The sequence below is a fragment of the Centrocercus urophasianus genome, unplaced genomic scaffold, assembly GCF_019232065.1.
Source record: "Centrocercus urophasianus isolate 14NV4802_14NV808 unplaced genomic scaffold, USGS_Curo_1.0 seq_16, whole genome shotgun sequence".
In the NCBI taxonomy this organism is placed as follows: Eukaryota; Metazoa; Chordata; class Aves; order Galliformes; family Phasianidae; genus Centrocercus; species Centrocercus urophasianus.
The window spans coordinates 34726159-34748600 of NW_024884711.1; the positions used below are offsets into that span (position 1 = coordinate 34726159).

Below are 22442 nucleotides of genomic sequence, written 5' to 3' on the forward strand. Positions count from 1 at the left end.
TTTCCCATATCGACAGCTTGTCAGAACAAGACTTCTGCCAGAGTGCAGAGGAGAAACTCCACTTGGAATTGCGCTGCCGGCACTATTTGAAGTGGTGCAATTTGCTTTCAGATGTAATCATCACAGAAACCCCCATGAAATTCCACCACAGATATTAGCATCCAATACACACTCACACCTTTTATAATTAGGAGAAAAACAATAGAATGAAAGAAAAATCAAGTTTCACATTAACTTTTAATACTTATTTTTTTGTATTCATGATGAGTACCCTGTCATTCTTGTCTGCAGAGTACAGGGATCTTATGTTCTTCTTTCAGTGCAATCCTTGGCACTGCTGCAGCACGCTGCTAGAGCCACTAGCAAAGTGGCACTAGCAAAGTCACCAGGGCAAAGTCTCTACCTGGTTTCCACCAGAGCAGCTGGGTCTAGGCTCACCAGCACCCCAGGCAGAAGGCAGACCCCCTGGGCTGTGCAAAGGCCAAGGAAGAAGGTGGTGCAGGGAGGGATGGAGATAGGCTGCTTGGCCACATGCACAGAGTATAAAGTTGCTTGGATGGCCTTTTCCCCATCCCAGGGCCTTCCATCACAAGTCTTCTCCATGCGACTTCTCAGTTCAACCTTAGACTGGAGAACCTGATCATCTGATCATCCTTTTTTTTTTTCCTGTACGTACCTCTCAGATTTTTCAGCAAAAGAGGAAAAATTATGCTTTCCCCAGAGAGTCACAGATATCTCAGTGGGAAGCAGAACCCACGTGCAGCCAGAAAGAAAACAATCTGGTATCATCTAGCTAGATTTAGACACTCCATTAGCTCAAGGCACTGTCAACACAGCTCCTTAGAGCAAGGCAAGCAAACAACAGTCAGCTGACATGCCCAGCTTGATTGACAGTGATCAGAAGCCAGCTGAGGGGATGGGAGGCCACTCACTCCATTACCTGACCCCTTATCATCCAGCCTCCTGCCTGGGGAGCTCTCAGCTCACCTGAGCTCTAGCACCCTTCTGCCGATTTATATAAGAGCTTCACTGAGAGCCTTAAACCAACTAAATGCCACGAACTACATATAGTTCTATTAAAAAGTAACAAATCAAAAAACAGATATGTTTTGCACGGTACGAACTTACACAACCAATCATTACCTGTTTTCACCAACGTGCCTTTTACTGTTGATGTGCAAAGTTAAATTCTAAGAACAACATGCCTACACAAATCCCACAGATACATTTTATGTGTGCAGGGACTGGAAGATACTGAGCACACAGCAAACTCTTCAAAGCTGCTGGGAGTGCTTATTTCACTGGACTGGTCTCTAAATGAGCATAAGAGGAGAAGTTCATCGTTTCCTGAATTCTAATAACAAGAAACATGTTTGTTATGCTGCTTTTTCTTTTTTTTTTTCTTTTTTTTCTTTCAAACAGCTGCCCATTATTAATCACCCTACCCACATTTCCCAGAAGACTAAGAAAAGTATGCCATGAAAGATTTCTAAAAATCTGCTTGCAGAGCTGAAAAGCACTCAACAACAGCCTTTGAGGCAGTGGCTTTGAAGTCAGCCCGCTGGACGAACAATTTTTGACATTTGGCTGCTGGCGTGTGGCCACGTACACTGAGGGACTGGAGTTTCCCAAAATGCTGCATTCTTGAGTTGCCAAGACCACAATCGGAGGTCTCAGAGTCTGTAAAAATTATTATTTCTGTTCAAAGCCATCATCTGTTTAATATAAATGAGAGATTTAATGAAGTTCCAAATTGTAGACTTATCTTCCCTCGTTTGATAAGCACTGGGGAGATTTACTGCATCGGAGGGTCAACACAATTACAATTGGAGGCACGTCAAGCTGCAGGAGAATAATAAACTTGCAGTGCAAGTGAATTAGACTCAATAAGGTTTAAATCGTGAAATGAGGATTTGTTTTATTAGTTTTTTTAAATTGCAGATTACAACTGACAGCTTTACTGAAAAGTGAATTAAACAATATTTGTAGTAAAGAAATCTAAGGCAAATTCAAAAAGAGTAGGAACACTAAATTTTGACAGATTGGGGGAAAAATACAGAGATTTTAATGCTTGAGAGCTTAAATTTGCATAATAAATACATTAAATGATAAACTAACCTTTATTTTACTGCCTTTAAATAAGGTATGAAAATATAAAGTGCTTTGGGATTTATTCTGCCCGTGCTATATTGACGTAACAAGCGTCCAGTGTTTCATGAGCCACATGTTGTTTTTCATGTGACAATCCATCAAATTTCAGACTCATTTGTAGGAAGGTCTAAAGACATTTTCAGAAAGATACTCCCAAGAAAAGATCTCAGAATCAGAGAAATACGTAGAAATATAAACTTGACAGAGTAAGTACAGGATAAGTACAACCAGTAGACAAGCACTGTGATCAAATGGCGGTGTTATGCGAAGTAAATCATGTATTTTACCATTTTCAGGAAGAAAACTTTTCCCATTTCTAAGTAGCATCATAAAAAGACGTGTTCAAACAAAGGTATAGACAGCCGACTACAAAAATATTTTACAGAAGATCCAGTGGCTTTCATAAAAAAAACAAAAATCAGACAGGAATTACACAAGTGACATGCACCAAAAAAATATTTTCCTTGCACTGCCAATAGAAAGTCTACGTAAGAAAAAACACATTTAATTTGGAAACCGTGCTGTGGGCAAGACAAAAAGATCAACAATCCAAAGTAAGATTATAGCTGAAATAAAGAACTGCTCCTCCTAATGCAATTCTAATAAAGGCCTTGAATTAAACATCCCAGCTTTTTTTCTTAGCTGATACTAGTGTTAGTCAGTATAATTTAATTGAACTGATAATGAATTGATAATACAAACAAAGACGTATAAATGCCTGACCTTCATTAAAGGCTCAGCTAGGAAATAAGCCAGGCAGCAACTCATCCCTAATATGTTTTATCAGTAGCCACCCTAGCAGCAGTACTGCTTGGTACAAGACTTGAGAGTCAAGCAGTAGCTGAGTTTGGATAGATCCTCTGGAAACCATCTAGTCCAGCCTCTTGCTATAAGCTACACTCACTAAGAGCAGGTTGCCCTGGGACTTTTTCAGCTGGGTTCTGAATACCTCCAAGACTCCACCACCTCTCTGAGCAACATCTGCCAGTGTTTGATTGCTATTGCAATAGAAGATATGTTTAAAGAGTTTTCAGTTTATACTCTAAGTCTTTTATCCTGGCACTGGGTACTTACTACACAGAAGAACTTAAATGGGACTTTACTCCCCCCATCACGGATTCACAGACACTAATAAGATCCCCCGTAGCCTCAACTCGAGACTACAATTTTTCCTCTGTGTCCTAGCATTTATCTGTAATAAACGATCATATTAGTCAAAATACAAGAAAACCTTACATGCTGCAGATTGCCTGTATTGCTTTTCTCTCCATTCTCTTAAAATAAAACTAGAAATAACATTCTTCTTCTTTTTTTTTTTTTTTTTGAATAGAAAAGGTCTTCACCCTGGCCTTTTGTCATTCAGATAAGAACCAGCTGTTAGCTAAAGCACTATCTGTACTAACTAGCCCAGCTGCTGCTTATCTAGATGATAAAAGGACTACTAATGCAGTCCTTTTTAGTTAAACACCACCATCCATCCTATCTGAAGTTATGCACATAAATATAAAAAAAAAAGTTTACATGCAAGAACATTGCCAAAATATTCAAAGCATAAACAAACTTTTTTTTTTTTTTTTTTTTTTTTTTTTTTTTTTTTTTTTTTTTTTAAAGAAAAGAAACAATAATTATACTCTTTCATTTGGAGAGTAAGTTATCCAAATACAGGCATGAAAGCATTATGGGTTTTAAGAAGCCAGTACACAGATTTGTTAAAATTTATGCTGCATTCAGGATTCTGAGGCTCTTTCTGTCACACAAAATCATTCTTCAGGCTTTCTTTCTCCTTTCTTATCTGCGTACTGTGGCTAATACGATATCCAAAATGCTTCAATTTTCGTTTTCAACAGATAATTTTACACTACTACTAACCAATATTAGCTATGGTTGAGTTCCCACATTATGGAGAAACTTTGCAAGATGGGAAAATGTAGGTAATAGCCAGTAAGAGATCAGTTTTGACGTATATGCACAAACAGGAATCATTAAATCTAAATTTAATTAGTATAATGTTTCTAAGAAGTGTTGCATTCTTGTTCTGATCAAGCTAAAAGTACAGCTTTGCAGAATGTATTTAGATGGTAAGTTACTGAGGAGGAAACTGGGTCAACATGGAGTTTATAAACTGACAGGGATAGCAAATGGTTAAGGGAGACAAAAATAATTCATAGTAAATGGGCACAGGTTCAACAGAATGGAAGACACAGTGACACGATGAAATAAGTAAACATATTTATATTTCACTCACTATTTTTTTAATAATTATTCTCTGGAATTCACACACTGAAAAGACTACTAGAAGACTCTAAACTGACTGTTAACAAACACTGTATTAGAAACTCAAGTATAATGTGCCACAATTTTTAAAAACCCACCAAAACAGCCCAAGAAATTAAGAGAGAGGTTAATGATTTTAAGCAGTACCCTTCATAGGATACTCAGACTGAAGATAAAATGTTCTCCAGGGACATCAGGCATGTACCCAGGGGATCACTGGCACTACTCAACAGCAAATGAGCAAAAGAGGTTCTGAGGGATAAACCCATAGCAGGGAAGCTCAGTGATTTCTGTGTCTGTCATTATTGTCAAATATACCAGGGAGATTTCTATACCTGACCTCAGCCTTTGTAGCAAATAAGACAAAGAACCAAGGTCAACCAGAAGAAAACACCTAGGAAACATTAGATCAAATGGGTAGGTGAGAAAGTCACCCAGGTTGAATGGCATTCTCACAGAAGCCCTGAAGGAACACGTATGCGAAACTGCATAACTGCTAGCCAAAATGTACAACATTCTATTAAGAATGGCTGTGGTGCCAGAGGACTGGTGGTTGCCCATACACCTGGAAGTGATCTTGGGAACTACTGACCCAGGAGCCTGGTGTTCAAGATTAAATGGTGGAATCTACAATAAAGAGATTGAGATAAAATCATTGAGAATGGGTGACACAAGTTTGTGAGGCGGCAATGCTAGTCTGTCAGAGGAAATCCTGCCTCACTGACATGCTGGAGTTGCACAGAGATGCCAGTAAGCTCTCTAAGTTCTCTCAGGCAATAAAACAGACATAATACATTAGCATTTTCCAAAAGCTTTTCCCATAGCTTCATATCAAAGGCTTTAAAGAAGGTAATTTTTCATAGAACTGGACTAGGTTTTCATTTGCTGAATCAAAATCTGGCTAAAGGATTGGAAACACAAATCAGTCTTCAGGATGGAGAAGAGTCAGCTGTAGATTCCCCCCAGGTTCCAGTCTGGGAACAGCTTAAACTGATGAGCAGCTTTATCAGTGACCTGGATAAGGGGCTAAACAGTGAAACTGGTGTTTGAAGAAGATATTAGAGATTTTTTGATAGTTAATTGAAGTCCAGAATGACTTTACAAACTCATCCAGTGAGGAAAAACAAATAAACAAAAAAAGCATATGAATTTCAAAGTAAGTAAGTAATGTATTAAAGGAAAAAATGATGCTGAATATTTTATACTGGAAAGAATAGATGTTTGTTTGTTACTTTTGTTTTTCTTTTTGTAAGGAAACCACTCACTTGAACAGTCTCTCGCACTAATCTGCAAATTTACTTAAGCAGTTGATTAGGTGGTAAGGTCCTTATATGGTCTGGATTGATGACTTTCTCCACTTCAAGGTACACTCTTTTTTCAACGCAGCAACTGGAGCAAAGATGAACAGACATGCGGAAAAAAATTTGGAGATCTGCAAATCGTTTGCAAATCTTTTTTTCAGGCAGGTTTGGCATGACATTATTTCTGTCAAAAAGGTGAGACAGACAAGAAAAACCCTTGAAATCTCCCATTTTGAGGAAAATGGTGATGTACTCTCTCTTAATGGTACACAAGTGCTGACTGTGTGTGCCTCTAAGCAATCTGCGTCTCTAAGCTGTCCAGGTTGAAGGACTGAAGAGAGCAGGATTCCGAAAGTAACAATTACCTTTATTTTCTTGAATCAGCACATACTGCCAGCAGCTGCACTCATCTGGCTGACAGTCACGCCTAAGCGCTGCACACGCATTATGGTGATACAGCCAGCAGCTGTTTGCCCATGCAGGCTAATTGTCATAATATCACTAATTAACTGAACACACTGCGAGGAGCTCAAGTGTTTCTCCTTAAATCTTAGGCTCCTCAGTAATTAAAAAAAAAAAAAAAAATCAACAATGAGTTAAAGACCCAAAAAGCTGCGTGGCTACATCCTGTGAAAACTGACCTGTTACATATTGGCCATATGTGATTATCAAGTCAACACTATTGTTATTCTTCCTTTTTTTTTTTTCTTTTTCTTTCTTTTTTTGCCACTGTCTACACAACTTTGGAAACTCAACTTATAGTATCTCTGCTTATACAGGAGAGTTTAAGTGTCAACCCAGAATGCTAATCCCAGTGGGCTAGGCTGTATCCAAATCCCATGCTACATGATAGAAAAATGTTTTTGTTATACTAATCTAGCAACATCCATCACATACTCACTGTGTGATTTGTTCTGGAGTGGCTGAGATATTAATAAATTATAAATAAAGCTTTGCAACTTTTGTAACAGGGCAGTTTACAGAGGAAACTATATTACTGTGCTCTATGTAGATGCAATGCATACAAAAAAATTTCTAATCCACAGCCCTAGCTTGGAGTTCATTCATAACTACCACTCACTCCATGCTTTTATCAATATTTACTACAAGATAGTTCACTTGAAAACCTAGATAGGTTAGACTGTGTCTCCAGGTGAGTCAATAAAACCCTTCTGGCAGGCAGTAAAACCACAACAGCATAAAAAGGCTTTCTACCTTCTGGGAAGTTTGTGGTCTCTTTTGAGTTTACAGTTATGTCAGAGATGATGATGTAAATGATCCCCTCACTACTTGTCTGAAGACAAGATAATATGGTTAGGGTGTTTATGTATGCTTTCATTGTTACAATAAATGCTTCCTAAGTCTACAGCAGAGAACCAACCTAAGTCTACTACCAGAGAACTGGTGAAGCTGCAAGAGAATAATGCTGGCACAGAACAAGGAGTATCAGAGGCAGCTGCACTACAGTCCGAAACAGTTTCTCAAGCTAAGTATGGAAGCCTAAAGACTTTCTGACCAAAAAATAAGCAGCTCACCTGCAGCAGAAGGGAGGTGGTTGTCCCTGCCTTTCTCAGCCAGCACCCAGGGACTGAGCCATCCTCCTTTCTAGACAAGAATCCAACTACAAAAGGAATCAAGGACACATGAATTTTTTTGGTCTGAGCAAAAAGACAAAGGGACAGTGCTCTGCAGAACTACAACGTCAAATCATCAAATCAATTCTCCCCTCCTCACAATGCTTAGGGCTGATTATGAAAAATGAACATTAAAAATAAAAGAACTTAGTATTCATACAGCTTTCTTAAAATCCAATTCAAACTCTCTCTTACTCAAGAGAAAAGATGAGTTGCCCATCTTTCTCAAAAGAACATGAGTTCATTTTGCAAATGCAAAACAAAGAATTCCAGGAGGCAGAGGCCTGACCTTGGGCTGCGGTGCGGCACTGACCATGTCACCAGAATGGAATGGAATAAACAATTCTGTTGACAAAGCACTAAAGGGAATATAATCGGGCTCTGTTCCACTTAACTGTGGTTCTGCAAGACTAACGAGAGTGTAAGCTATTTATTTTTGTCAGTCACATGGGCACATACAATCCTGAATCAACACAGGAAAGGAATCAATTGAACAGGATCTTTATTATTGTTATTTTGGGGTGACACTTTGGGAGACCAAAAAGTGAGGCATACCCACATGAAATGCCAGGTAAAATAAAGAGCTGTGTAAATGTGAAGATTTCCTTTTGTCTTTGAGAAAAGAAAGTGAAAACCCTTTTCTGAAGAACAAGCTAATGAAATGTGTGACAGGATCCGCCTGTGTGATACTTCTCCTCCTAACCTCTTGAATCTGCCTCTGGACAGATGCCATGTTTTTCGGATTTTTTTTCCTGATATTAAAAATCTTCACAAAGACTGTACACTAATCTGGTAGCAGTTACAGGAATATTCTATTAGAACATCTTATGTACCAGAGCATCTAAGAAATCAAAACTGCTGAGGTAAGCACAAGTTACAAAGACGTGGCCTCAGCCACGCTGTGCTGCTCTCCACAGGGGCCTCAGTCTACATATGCATTATTTGGGGGCTGAACTACCTAAGCATTATGCTCATATGTGATCTTCATGTCATATACATAAATAATATTAACATAGTTTATCAATCTTATATAAGAATATCTAAAGTTTAAATCCTTTCGATTCCTAAAAAAGGAATTAGGGTTTAATTCCCAAATGGTGAGAAAAATTTCTCTTTGCTTTACATTTTACTGAAGTCTGGGCCTGCAAGGCTTTTAGAAAACATTCTTCAATAGTGCCAGCTCAGCAGGTAAATAGTTTTATGTTCATGCAGCTTGTGACTTCATCATATTAAAATACACAAATAGTATTTACATCGTATTTCCCTTGGCTGAATGGGATGACAAGTATTCCTGAGAATAATGGTTACCAAGAAATTATTTAATAAAGGTGATCACAGTTCCAATAATTGCACATCAACACTTCTCCAAATCATGATGGCTCATCTCGCTATCTTATAAAGATGTTAGGAAATGCACAAAACCCACTAAGATAGACTCAGATAGATACCGTTTCCCACCCTTCCTCATGATACAAATCCATCTCAGCATATGTAAATCTGATTCTAAAATCATTTCCTTCATTCAGAACATAAATACTGTAAAACATGCCACTTTTGCCAAATGATTTCTGCAAAAAAAAAAAATTGTGTAAATATCAAAGAGATGTAGGGCAGAAGATTATTTTTATTGTGAATGATCAGCAATACTACCAGATTTAAGGAGCTGCTCCATGATGTTTATAAACACTGTCTAGATACATTTGTTCTAGAAGACTTTAACTAAAATTAGAAAGAAAGCTTTCTGTGCCCTTTCTAGAAGAAAAAATGTAAACACAGAAATAGACTAAAATATTTCTTCCCATATAGAAACATACAAAAAAAACCTGAAATTGGCTTGAAATAAGAAAGACTCCAACTGAGAGAATCTATATCCTCTGGAGTTCAGAACTCTTGTGAACACAGGACGTTACCAAATATTAAAAGGTCAGAATTCTATCGACACCAGGTGAGAAACCAGTGAGCATCCAAACTGTCTTTCCAGCAGCGTGTGTGTATGTATTAAAGCTACATATAAGCACTCAGTCAGGAAAAGCTTAATACTTTTAGAGAAACCGGTGTCTTTTTCAAAAAAGAAAGCTGCTTTTCAATTAAGAAGCTATGAATGGGAATTTTTTTAAAGATGGATTTTACACATTAAAAAGTAAACCCTGCCCTTTCCCCTTAGGCAGGATCTGCAACACTAAACCACTTTGTTCTTTTCCTTTTGCTCAAGGAAAAGGAAGAATTCCGAGAAGACCTTACTGGTGTTAGAAAGAGTGAATGAATGACTTTAGATGCCTTTAGAACAGACGTCTCCCTGATCTGCCATTCAGCCGCATCTTATTTCACTCAGTAACATTTCTCTAACGCATCAAAATCATTTTGAAGTCTAGCTCAGTCCTACACAGCATCTGCAGCCTTTCTCAGTATCATATGTCCACATATTTCTACTAGATAACGTTGTTTACATTAATCTAGAAGGTAAAACTTACACAAATCACAAAAACATTTGAAAACATCAACACATAAACACAGCACTGGAGAAGACCAAAGCTGTAAAGAATATCAGAAAAAGAATCACCGCTGAGCCCTGACTTCAGTGTCTAGTACTTCCCTGCAATGAAGGTGAAGATACAACATATTGAAAATAACAGAATTATTTGCATCCAATTTTGAAGAATCTTTAAAGGGAACTTCTAATTGCTTAGATAAAATGAAGTAATGAGATATATAAGCTTTACTTTTCATTTAAAAAAAATTCAAAGTGACAAAGAAGCAAGTCAATTGACACTAAGTCTATAAATTAAAGATTCAATAGACCTGCATTAAAACCTTCAAAGAACAAAAATCACATAAGCAGTGGGATCCAATTACAAAATCAATATAGTTTTATTCAGTGTTTCCTGTTATCCATTGATGAAAATACTCAAAAGAAAAACTTTATTGATCTGGTAATAAGGTTAACACGTCTAACACTGAAATTCAGATCATTTTGTAATTCTCTCTTTCTTTAGCTCCTCAAATATTATTTTCCTAGTCTCAGAAGAAACAGAACATCTCCTATAAAGAGAAATAACTTAGAAGAAGTTAAAAATCCCAACCCCAATATCAGAAGCATATTACCTCATTGCATTTACTTATTCGCCTTGCCACAATAAGCTGAATCATTCCTCGTTTGTTTCCTTCAGTGGACATGGATCTTCTTAAAGTTTCCATAGCGTCTTGATTTGTTTTGCCTAGTAATGATTCTCCATTTACTGCTATTAGTTGATCGTTCACTCGAAGCCTGCCATCCTGGAAGGGAAAAGTTATCGTCAGTCACACAAAATATGCTATGCAGAAGTGTAGTCTGATGGAGAGAGGGGAAAAAATGAAAAAGAATCAAACTATACTAAGACCGAACAGTTTATAGCCAAGAGGACACTCATGTTACAGCTTCTATTGCAGTTGTCATAGGAAATGTGTATTCCAACCATTCACTGATTTGCACTCAAGCCATTACCATAATCTGTTTGAGTAAATAGCATTCTAAATGAACTGCACCAGAGATGCTTGTGTCCTACCTGGAATCTTTAAAAGCTGTTAAAATCATCCAGTACTAAACAAGACGTTTCGTAGAAATTGAAATGTTACCTCCAATGGCACAATTAAAAAATGTTAGTTAAAGAGCAATCTCATTTCTGTACATGTGGTTATTTTCAAAATAGCATAATAATGGAAAACAGAGGAAGACAAAGCACAGAGATGTTCCTTCTTACCTTGGATGCTGCTCCACCGTTAATGATGGACTTGACAAAGATTCCTAAATCGGCATGATTTTCTTTTGACCGATTCCCTTTGACACTCACACCAAGTCCAGCTGATCCAGAGTCATTAAGTGGAACTTCAAATGTCAGGAATTCCCTGGTGCCATCAGGTGTGAGAACAAGCTCTTCTTCTTCTGCTTTCTGTCAGGAAGATTAACATGGGATTACAGAAGAGCATTTCTCCTCAGGAATTCTCTTTCTTCCACAGCTATTAGCATTTAAAAAAAATGCTTTCAACTGCATTGACACAATATTTTCCACAGTAATTATTTGAAAAAACATGAACAAATAGTGTATTTTCAATCACCTCCAGCTGATGCCTGGAATCAGAAATATCTTATGTTTGTGTCTAAGTGCTTCTCTGTCTAGTCAAATAATTGAATAGTATGCCATTACTGAATGTGTCATTAGTGCCAACACACATAAACTATTTCATTAGCCAAAAAAAGCCATATCTGAAATATTTTGTGATTTGACTACTTACAGAATTTTTAAAATCATAATCATCATAATCCGTGGTATCTTTGTGATTCATGGGGAGAAACTACTTGCAAGAAAATTAATTTCAAAAATTATTCAGTTCCCTCATTTTGTTTAAAACTAGCTGTATTAGGAAAAACAGAAAATCACACAGCTGAGATCTGAACGACACATCTCTGCTATTGCCAGGCTTAGTGTCAAATCCAGTTCAGCATGCCAATTTTCCCATCTTTTCTGGCTCTTCCCTTTTCCTCTGTCATTCTACTCACATCTTCAGTTCTTTACTGCTCTCCACGCTGTTTTAGCTTCACTAGGACAATCCCAGATTTTGAACACCTGGAATTATAATCACAGTCCAGCCAGTGCCCCTGGCAAGGAGCTGTCAGGGCACTCCAATACCACCAAAAGCCATGAAGGGAAGGTGAGTGCCCTTTCGCTTCATCTCCTGCTGAACTGGTGGCCCAGCAAATGCCTTGGAGACAGGTTGGAGCAGGGTCCCTGGCAAGCTCCAAAAGAGCAGTGGCACTTGTGAGGGCAGCAGGTGTGGACATGGTATTCAACAGACGATGGAGAGACCAAAGTGCACTGTTCATTTATCACCCACATGAAGAAGCAACAGTAAGAGAACATCCACCATAATGTCCAGTAGTCAGTAGTTTGTCTCTGCCCAATATTTTCATAATCTTGGCAAAAAAAGATTTACTAAAATCACCTCTCTTTTTTACTCTGATTTTACACCCATTTTTCCCATGTTGCTCTCATCTCTTTGCAGAACTCGCTCCTATTTCTTTCTACCCTCAGACAATTGAAGCAGGACAAGATGCACCACAAGTTAACTTTTGCTTGCTGAGCCATCCCTGTCTCTAAGATCTGAGGAAATGCAAAGCTGACAGGCTTTTCTGAAATCCAAACACAGACTACTACAGAGATGGATGTGAAAGCCATGTCGAGTACAGTAGACTGCGATTATCAGTTTGGGCAAAACATGCTAGTTTTGTCACCACTGACCTAGAAATGCAATGCAAAAATGTCATATGGGAAGGAAGTCAGATTGTTGAGAGCACTGGAACAGCCAGGGGAAGGAAAACAGGAGCTCTGTCTTTTCCCATTTGGTTAAAAGCATGAGCCTTAATGTGTTCACCAGCTCTTTTCACTGCATTGCACACACACATGTAACCATCTCTTGGTTATAACAAAGCGTACTACAAACTTAATATCCCCCTCTCCAAGTACCAGATCAGCTTGCTGATGAATCCCATTATCCAAACATATCTCTTGGCTGTGCAAATGAGCATTATCTGTGCTTGCCATCAGGAGTGGAAATATCTTCTGTGTGTATGGAAAAAATATTGGATTTAAAACATAATCTTCAGGTTTTGGCAAAACTGCAACCCTAATTTTCCTGTTTGAATCACAAAACCACTAGCTACAAGATACAGTTGAGATGCACTTTTTGTCAGATAGCTGCAGAATAAAGCAATCTGAGACAGAAACATACTACTTTTGATTTTTTTATAACACTGATTGCTTTCATTTTCATTAACAAATAATAGCAGGACAAAGAGCTAGGGAGCCGAAAGGGAGATAAAGCCAAGGCAGGATGCATTGGTACTCCAAACCACACAAGCTCACTAGATTATTCTTCACTACTGTTATTATAAGTTTACAATCAATTCTCCCTTCCTCAATGTTTTCTAATGCTCTAAAAAGTACACAAGCATTTCAGCCACTTTGCAGTGTAGGCCACTGAACTGCTTCTCCTCACGCTCTGTTGGGTACAGTTCCAAACGTCCATGGGCCCACTGGAGCACCTCCATCAGTGTCTCCATTGAATGGACTAATGGCCTCGGTCCTTCTCCTCACTGAACCCAAAGAGCTGCTCTGTCAGCTCAGTCCTGCTCATAATGTGGTTCTTCCGTTGTCTATTTTCTACAGAACTTAAACAAGGAAACAATCCAGTGACAACACAGAGCTGGAGAGCCTGAGTGTGGAGATGCCCCACCACTTCTGCTAGAAGCACACTGGAGAAAAATATGGCATTTGAAAAGTGAACCTTTAGGATCCAAGAACTATGGATATTAAAGTACAGACTCACAGCATTTGTGCCACATCACAGTACCAAAGAAGGTCCACCTGTATGTCATACATTGAACACAAACTGTATTTCATGCAAAGCACGGGAAAGGACTACATATTTGTCAGAAAACTTGAGGTGTGAACAAAGGGAGGCATTTTCTGAGAAATAAACAATGAGATTTCAGCCTGACACTGATATTTTGAACCAAAAGTCGTGATAAATATATACATAAATGAATAAATATACAAATACATTAAGATTGACCGAATCCTTTTTAACCAAAGTGCTTTACATTACAGAAATACTAAATAGGCACTGATTCTCCCCAATAATTAAATATCTACCTCCATAAGGAAAAATTTACATCGAAATTGTACTGCATGATAAGAATATAAATGCAATAAACTACAGAAATTCTCCAATACATCCATGAAACAGAATAAAAATGCACAGAAATCTAAAATGCATCATTTAAAAATTTACACTGAGAACACAATCACTTCCTAATTGCAATAACTTCCATTTGATCTTGATATACTCTAAATTAACATCTTAACTGTGTCAATCAAACACCTCAACACTATTTTCATGATTAGTTGATCTGTGGGAGAAATTTATTGCTTCATATACCTTGACAGACCAGAAGTAAACATGCAAGAAAAATTATGTACTATGAACCCTCAGCACAAAACTCAACTCCCTTGAGATTTTTCACACACTACATCCAAAACAATTAACAGCAGAACAATATTCTGTTCAGACAGAGTCTGCTAAGGAAAAGGTCATCTGAAATGACTTCAGCTGGATGAATGAAGCTGCTCAAGTATGTAATTTGTAATAAAAATTCGATTGGTGATAATTTATATAGGTACCTTTTTTTTTTTGGCTTCAAATTCATACTTAGCATCAATTTATGCTAGATGACATTGAAGATACATTTTTCACTTTTTAAATGCAATGTAAATATAACATAAATTTAAAGATAAACTTACTGACTAGAACAAAATGATGACGATGTTTGAGATATGCAGAGATTAAAGAAAGATAAAGGGAGGGAAAATTTATTACCCTTCCATATAAAATCAGTTTCTGATCACATTATAAAATCTGATATAATTTTATAATTAACATAAAAATGGACTTTGACAGTAACAGTGTAATACGCTTATTGCATCTTGTTAGTAACAGCATCTACTACTGTCCATTTACGTTTTAAAAGCTACAAAGAAATTTTGTGCTTGGGACTTCTTCCCTTGATAAAATCTCATCAGGGTTCAGCTGGTGAATAAACAGCATGAGATGGGTGAAAAAAGAAAGCTAACAAAAAAGAAAAGCCTCCTCCCACCTAACGGGGGAAGCAATTTTCAATCAAGCTGGGACAGGTTTTCAAAGTGGCTCGCTGCAGCTACAAATCCGGCTGCGTTCTCTACAGAGAAGTTCATTCTCTTGCAAGCTTAGACATGCAGACTTCTCAGCAGCCACTGGGCCACTGAAACTTGTCTGCAAGTTACTTGTGATTGCATAGAGAGAAAAGAAGTCAATCATGGGACTCTGAGCAAAAAACAGCACTTTGCTGTTTTCACTCCCAGAAGCCAGTAACAGAGCTGAATCCCACACTTAGAGGGTAACTATCTTTCAGAGTTATGTATACAACAGAAGTGGGAACAGTTGCAGGGCTCCTGTATAAACACCTACATGGCTGTACAACAGCAAACACATTCTTTCTTATGTGATGATTATATTGATGTGATAAATTAAGTAACTAGAGCACAAACCCCACTAAATAACTCTAATGACCTCATCAGTATTATCCATTTTGCCTGCCCCTAAATCCTTCTGTGCCCAGTCTTGTCACAGTGCAGCCCTAAGCCTCTGCTTAATTTTTATTTTGTTATCCTATCCACCTCACAAATGTGTCATTCTTTTTTTATTTGAAGTTTGAGTTTTCATGGACCTCCAAGAGCTCACCAAGTCTAAGAATTGTATGTTATAAAAGGAATGGAATATACGAAATCACAGATGTATTCATTTGGTTCCAATAATGGGCAGCCAGACTAAAGTCACAGCCTTTTCCTGGATATTTAAAATCTTTAGAGGATCTTAAAACAGCATTCATTGTTTATTCCTTTCTAAAAGAGTACCAGTAAAAATGAGAAATCATAAATCCTGTATGTTAGGATACAATTAGGGTATGTCAGTAAAATTTGTCTCAGTACTATTAGAACAGAACAAAATTCTTATTTTGAAATTAACATTGTACTTGCGGGAGAAAGATGTCTATTAGGTATTACACAGATGTTCTTGACCTCAGAGATAGTTCTAATTGTTTTGTCTTTCAAGTTAAGTAGGTGACATTGCTGCCACATCAGGTAACCTTCTGAACTGAAATACACCAAAACATGATGAAACTCACCTTTATCATATGTTATCACATAAACATCCAACATTTATATTGAGCAGCCCTAAGGAACCAAAACAACAGCTCCATTGATCAGCAGCTGTTTTGTGGGGGCCAATGTTTGGTCCTTTTAAAAATACAGATGTATTACTGCTAGAGGTACCGAAAACAGAGCAGCGTAGGTGGCCCTGAACACACCTCTCTGACTTCAGTTGAGGCCCCTCCGGAGGAGGAATAACTGAGAGCTGATACACCCTGGTATGGTTAGGCACCACAGACACATATAACAGCAGATTATTTCGATTTCAAACTGCACCTCCAGCAGAGAAACGCATTCCTCCTGATCGGAGAGCAACATGTGCATTCCATGCTTCCATCCAAGTTTCCCCCTGAAATGCTACAGGATCTTTTTCCTTCCTTTTATTATTTTAAATCAAACAACCATGTCCTGTATAACAGCTTGTAAGAGTCCAAAGCATCTACTTACCTAGATTATGAAAAGATAATACAGCATAAGCCAAATAATCAACTAAAATTCTTGTGCTTGCTTTCTTTTTCTAACTCTTCCTAGGTTAAGTATTTTAATATCTCCCATATGTTAGATAAACACTAATGAATCTTATTTGCATGTATACACTGAGACTCATTATTCATATTAGCTAAGTTAATATGTCACATCTGGCAAATACTGCACGCTTGTTCAAATCAAACAGCAGCTGCTAAATATCAAAAACTATATTTGAATTGTAAGATTTTAAGGGAAATGTGGTCTGCTTTAATTTTAATCCTATCAAGAAAAATATTTTTGCATATTATATGTGGATTAACTTTGGTACGCCCTTACGCACAGAAATGCTAGTTCATGAAAATACTGCAAAACAGGCTTGTTATATTTCCAGTTATGTCCATTTTAAAGATTTAATTTAGTATCAAAAACATGTTCCATATTCTAAAAATGTCTGCAGTTTAATGCTTTTGATGGATTAAAAAATGGTTTAGGAAAAAAATTAATTTTTTTCCGAAGCACAAAAAATTCTAGCATGTGATTTTCATTTAGCGTGAAAATCAAAGCTTTGCAAAAGCCCATGTTTAAGTATATCCACATGTTGTTATTTATCTATATAAAAACACCATTGCTTGTCTACACTAACATTATTCTTCCTAATGCTAACATTGTGATCTGGGGTGTTGTAGGAACTGTTTTAAGCAGACAAAATTCTATGTTTGAAATCAAGTGATCACACCACTAAAAATATTTCATTCATTATACATTACATTTACCATAATGACTATCATCTATCATTTGAGATCAAAATAACCCACTCCAAATTGCGTCTACTCAAACTTTATGCTCCAACTGTATGCTCTGAGACAAATACACAATTGTAATGATAACCTCTCTCTTTTTTTTCATTATTATTTTTTTTTTACAGATGCTTTTCCTGGAGAAAGGAAAACCAAGGGATTAGACACGCAGCAGGTGTCTGCTTTGCGAAAGAAGTCTATAAATCTACAGCTCTCTGTACTATGCCTTGTCCCAGAAAAACTTCAATGCACAACACATTAATGACACAGCTCCCTAAAAATCTTTATACTTCTCTTCTACACTGGCTGTGTAAGACCTGAAAGACTAAAGAAACAGATAGAGTGTCTGGGAAAGCCAGACAGAATAACAAGTTGAAAGCAACACAACAGCTTTGCAGAAGTTGAGGACAAGGAACTCGTACTGGGCACTGGGAGTGCCCCTCGTCTCATGCCAATTTCTGCTAGAGGCTTTCAGGCAACCGTGGCAAACCAGTTCATCTCACTGTTTTTCCCAGGATTTCATAGCAAGAAAGAATTAACACCAAGCATCTAAAGGCAACAGTGCAGTAAAGTAAGCTTTGTACATAACCAGTGAGTTTCCAGAGGAATTTTAAGTAATGACATGAACTGTGTACTCACCCAAGTTAAGCCCAGTGTTTGGAAGAACCCATGATCACATTGCCTGTGTTAGCAAATGACCAACCAAAGGACCTCAGGGCCCCTTTCAGTCCCAATCCTATATCTCCTGCCTGAATTGTAAATACCTTATACAGTCAGCTTCTCATTATCCAAAATAACTGAGGCTGGCATGTAGGAAACAGCACAATCATGGTGAATAATAACAGGCACATAATGGGGCTTCAGGGTGATTCTACAAGCTTCTCTGAGGAAACCCGGTGGAAGGGATGCTTTGGCTTGCAAGAAACTGGCATGAAACTGCCCAGGAAGGTTTCAAAATCTAAACTTTGAGATACTGGCTACAGCTGCAATGCACTCCCAGCTCTCACAGAAGGAAGTGAGTCTGTGTGGGTGCTTCTTACTCTGTACCACAGTCACACTACAGCCCAGCTAAGTCTTGTGGGGACAACAGAGACAAAGCTACGAGATGCAGGGTCAGACTCAAGAACAGCATAACACAGAAGTGCTGGTTGGTCACCCTTGATCATTCTGGGAATTCAAACTGTTCAAAGAGCATTCACATGCACAGTCACTCAATTATTATATTAATTATTCACAAGTTATGTCTCCATTCTGTTCATTAATGCCCCTAGAACAAGCTACTAAATCATAGAGTACCTCCTACTCTAAACACATTATCCTGCAGGAGATTACACATTCGTTTCTTCCATTTCATCTGCTTCTTATCTTACAACTTTATGAAAAACAGAACCTGAAACCATTCAAAACAGCACGCCGTATTGCATTGTAATCACCCTTCTGTCTCATTGCAATAAAAAAGATATAAAAACAACCAGCATCAGTTATGCGCAGGATTCCTAAACATCGTGAAAGTAACAGCAGCATCACTTTTACATTTGATCAAATCATTTTGTATCTAACAATATCAGCACTGCCAGTAGTAAGGGCTGGTCTGACTGAATGTGAAATCTTGGCTCAATTTTTAGAAGGTTGGATCACCTACTGCAGCGGTGGAAATTGAAGCCTTCCCATACTGCTGTGTGCAGCGATCATAAAATGGAGTCTGAGTCCTAATTTTGAATTTCTTTAGTTGCAGACAATGTCCTGTAAAAAATACTTATACACATATATGGTAATTATTATTTCTCTAGAACTATGCTTACATGAAACTTAACTTGCCGGTTTGAATTCAGAAAACAAACAGTGAATGCCAATTGTAAAAGCAAAATATTACTGAAACACTATTGACTTTCAAAGAGTATGGGGGAAAAATTAATTGGCAGATGTTTTACATAGCATAATTAACAGTTCATTTGAATGCTCTGTAACAAGATTAAGATAATTATGCTTGGAAACAGAAATGTAATAATGATGAATTACTGGTTTTCATATTACGGTCATTCTCCTACATTCCAAATAATCACCATGTTCAGAAATAGGTGCATCTGTTCTATTTTGTCATCAGCTATACCAAGGGTTATAACTAGTGCCTGGGCAAAGCTGGGCTTTGAGATTTGCACCAGGACTAAAACAAATACCAGTACCATTCATCTGCAAAGAAGAAATAAAAACATCCATCCAGTTTTCACTAGGGCACACTTACTGGACAGAGCTGAAGATTCATTAACAATCTGAATTTATTTATTTTATTTATGGCTAACTGAAGAGCAAAGCTTGGATTCTCTGAGCTTAGCATGTTAAACAAACCCCCCAGTTATGGAAGTTCATCAATGAGAATAGAAGAATGTGTATTCTGTGAAGGTGCACAAAATATAAAATTATATGCTTTCTTGGAAGGGCAGTTAAGTAAGTAATAAGCCACTGAATGATTCCAGGCTAAGTATAAATTAAGAAGGAGACCAATTGTCAAGGTTTTCTTCTACTATATGCATAAAGATTTTTAGTACTGCGTTCAAGTGCCACAATATTAGTATAAATTATTTCAAATGAGCAGTTTCATGAATGCAACCCCTCGGTGTTAATAACATACTGATAAATTAGGCTTCATATTCTTGTATCTATATATAAATTTTATTTCAGGCTTTTCATTTTCAGGTTTTTTTTTTTTTCGTCTTTATTTTCTAAGTTGCATTTTTCTTCTATTTCTCTACAAAGACATACAACCATTAAAAAAACAACCCTACAGCCATTTTCCCTTTAAATTAGAAGCAGATTTTTGTACTTCACCTCTCTCATTTCTAATAGCTTCACTGCTTTCATCACACTTTTCTATCCTTTTTTTTTTTTTTTCTTTTATTTTGCTTTGCTTTCTACTAAATCAAGTCCTTGACTCTTGGAGTCTAAAACCTCACAACTAACAGCACAAAGATCAGAGCATGCACAGAAACAGAAATTACAAGATAGAAATCTCAAAGACTTGAAAATTAGACAGAGGATGAATAAACAGAGATAGAGGCAGACTGGAGGAAAATAAAGTAATGAAAAGCACTTTTAAAAATAAAAATAAATTAAAAAGGAAAACAAGTGTGTGACTGCATTTTTAATGTGCAGCTGAGGGAATTCAGTTCTGCAGAAAAGCTGTATTACACCTATCCAAAGCAAAGAAGATTGAAAGGGAGGAGGTAAGAGCAAAAGCATTTTAAACACTGACTGACATCTTTCACATTTAGTCTATGTTTTTATTTTCACCCAGAAGGGGGAAATTTTAAGATATTTACTGTTCCTACTGTTGGTCACTATTGCTTTTAGCTTTCATTTAAAAGAAAGATCTCACTCTGTAATGAAAGAAAACAAAACATTATGCAAAAAAATATTTTTGTATTGACCATCTTTCTCACTTCATTCCTTCTCTGTATGTCTCTGCATGTTTCCCAATTCACTTCCTTATTTCTAAGGCTTGTTTGGGCTTTCTGGCTGATTCAAGCACAGTTTTTCAGCAATCCCTAGCTACTCATATGCTCCCTGTTGCTCCCACATTATCTCCTTCTTAATGAGAAACGTGTGGCTCACACCTATGGATGAGAAATGAGAGTGCCTTTCTTCCTTTGGACTTGTCTTAGAAGAGGCAGGGAAGTCGGAACAGAAAACGGCAGAGAAAGGATTTCACCATAGAATTTGTTACAAAACATTACGTTTGCAACAGATAAGCAATTACTTTATATAAATACCCAATAGGCAATCTGCCTAATCTTAGTGAGATTTTGTGGCAGAATTGCAATGTAACTCCTAAAAGCAGGACACTTTTATAAGGCCGCACCCACAAATTGTTTTCAATTGTATTCAATTACAGGCAGAAATGCTATCCTGGGCTTTGATCTTTGATCTCCTCACATATCAGCAGTACACGTTAAGAAACTAAGAAGGTAAGAGACACACATGCATTGTAAAGATGTGTTGAGAAGATACTGTGAGGCATGACAGACACAATGATATACCTACAGTCGTGCAAAGCCCTTATGCAGATGAGTTTCAGACTAGAGGATGTGTAAGAAAAACATAAGGTGGACAAAAAAAGCTGCCTTCAATCCAAACCTCATTTTGCCAGTTACCTTGCATTGGACTAAAACACTGATAATGCCAACCTGTATACACTCGAAACTGTGATGACTGTTAAATCTCTTCTCCTAAACTTGATTTAATCTCAGATACTATCTCACCATCACTGGCAAGGCATTCCAATTCATCTAGAGTTGCTTTTACTGTTTTTCAGAAGCTTTTCTAACTAATTTCAAATCTCAGCACGAACTCATGTAATTTCTCTATAACCTAATTTAATATTTAATTTTGAAATAGGTACCTAATTGAATGGAGCTTCTTCAAGTGCATTTTCAACTCAGATGTGGCATACATTTAAGGTACATTTCTTGTAATATCCTATGGTAATATTTCATAAAGTCTTTTATTTTAGTAAACAGTTTTGCATGTTAGTATAATCGGTACTAAAACTGAGTCTGTCCCACTGACTAAAGAGGTATATAATCGGTACACAGCCTCACTGACACAATATATGCAACCTATTACAATCTTCAAAGGGTTACACTTGATACTACTTCCCTATAATTTCTTTGAAATAACTAAGAAATCCTAGTTTGGTGTGAAGATCAATTCAGACTTACATTCAAAGTGCTTAATTGCTATGATTTTGTATCTCAAGTTTTGGTCATATAATCATTTTTTAAACAATTAAGTTTCCAAAAGTAACACAAACTAAGAGGTTACTATTACCATTTCAACTTTAAGTCTTTGTATATAAAAAGATGTAATTTCAAGTAGTGTTTGAACATACCTAATAATTGAATTCTACACGATATTCAAACAGTATCTGAAATTACATTAAAAATGCATTTAAAATGTAAAGCTAGAGAGAGCCATCTACAGTATATAATGTGAAAGGAGGATTTGTGAAACTTTGATGGAGAAGTGCCATATCAGTTTAAA

The 22442-nt window shown here is 37.1% G+C and overlaps 1 protein-coding gene across 17 annotated transcripts in view; it reads right to left on the reverse strand.

Moving 5' to 3' along the window:
* The window catches only part of PARD3 (par-3 family cell polarity regulator), a 426318-nt gene that overhangs the window by 166939 nt on the left and 236937 nt on the right, over window positions 1-22442 (reverse strand). For all 17 annotated transcript variants that reach the window (XM_042816950.1, XM_042816944.1, XM_042816943.1 and 14 more), the window contains 2 exons: window positions 11098-11286; window positions 10463-10633 (listed from right to left, as the gene is read on the reverse strand). In XM_042816950.1, the coding sequence (XP_042672884.1) occupies window positions 10463-10633; window positions 11098-11286 (360 nt within the window). The remainder of the gene's footprint in view (window positions 1-10462; window positions 10634-11097; window positions 11287-22442) is intronic.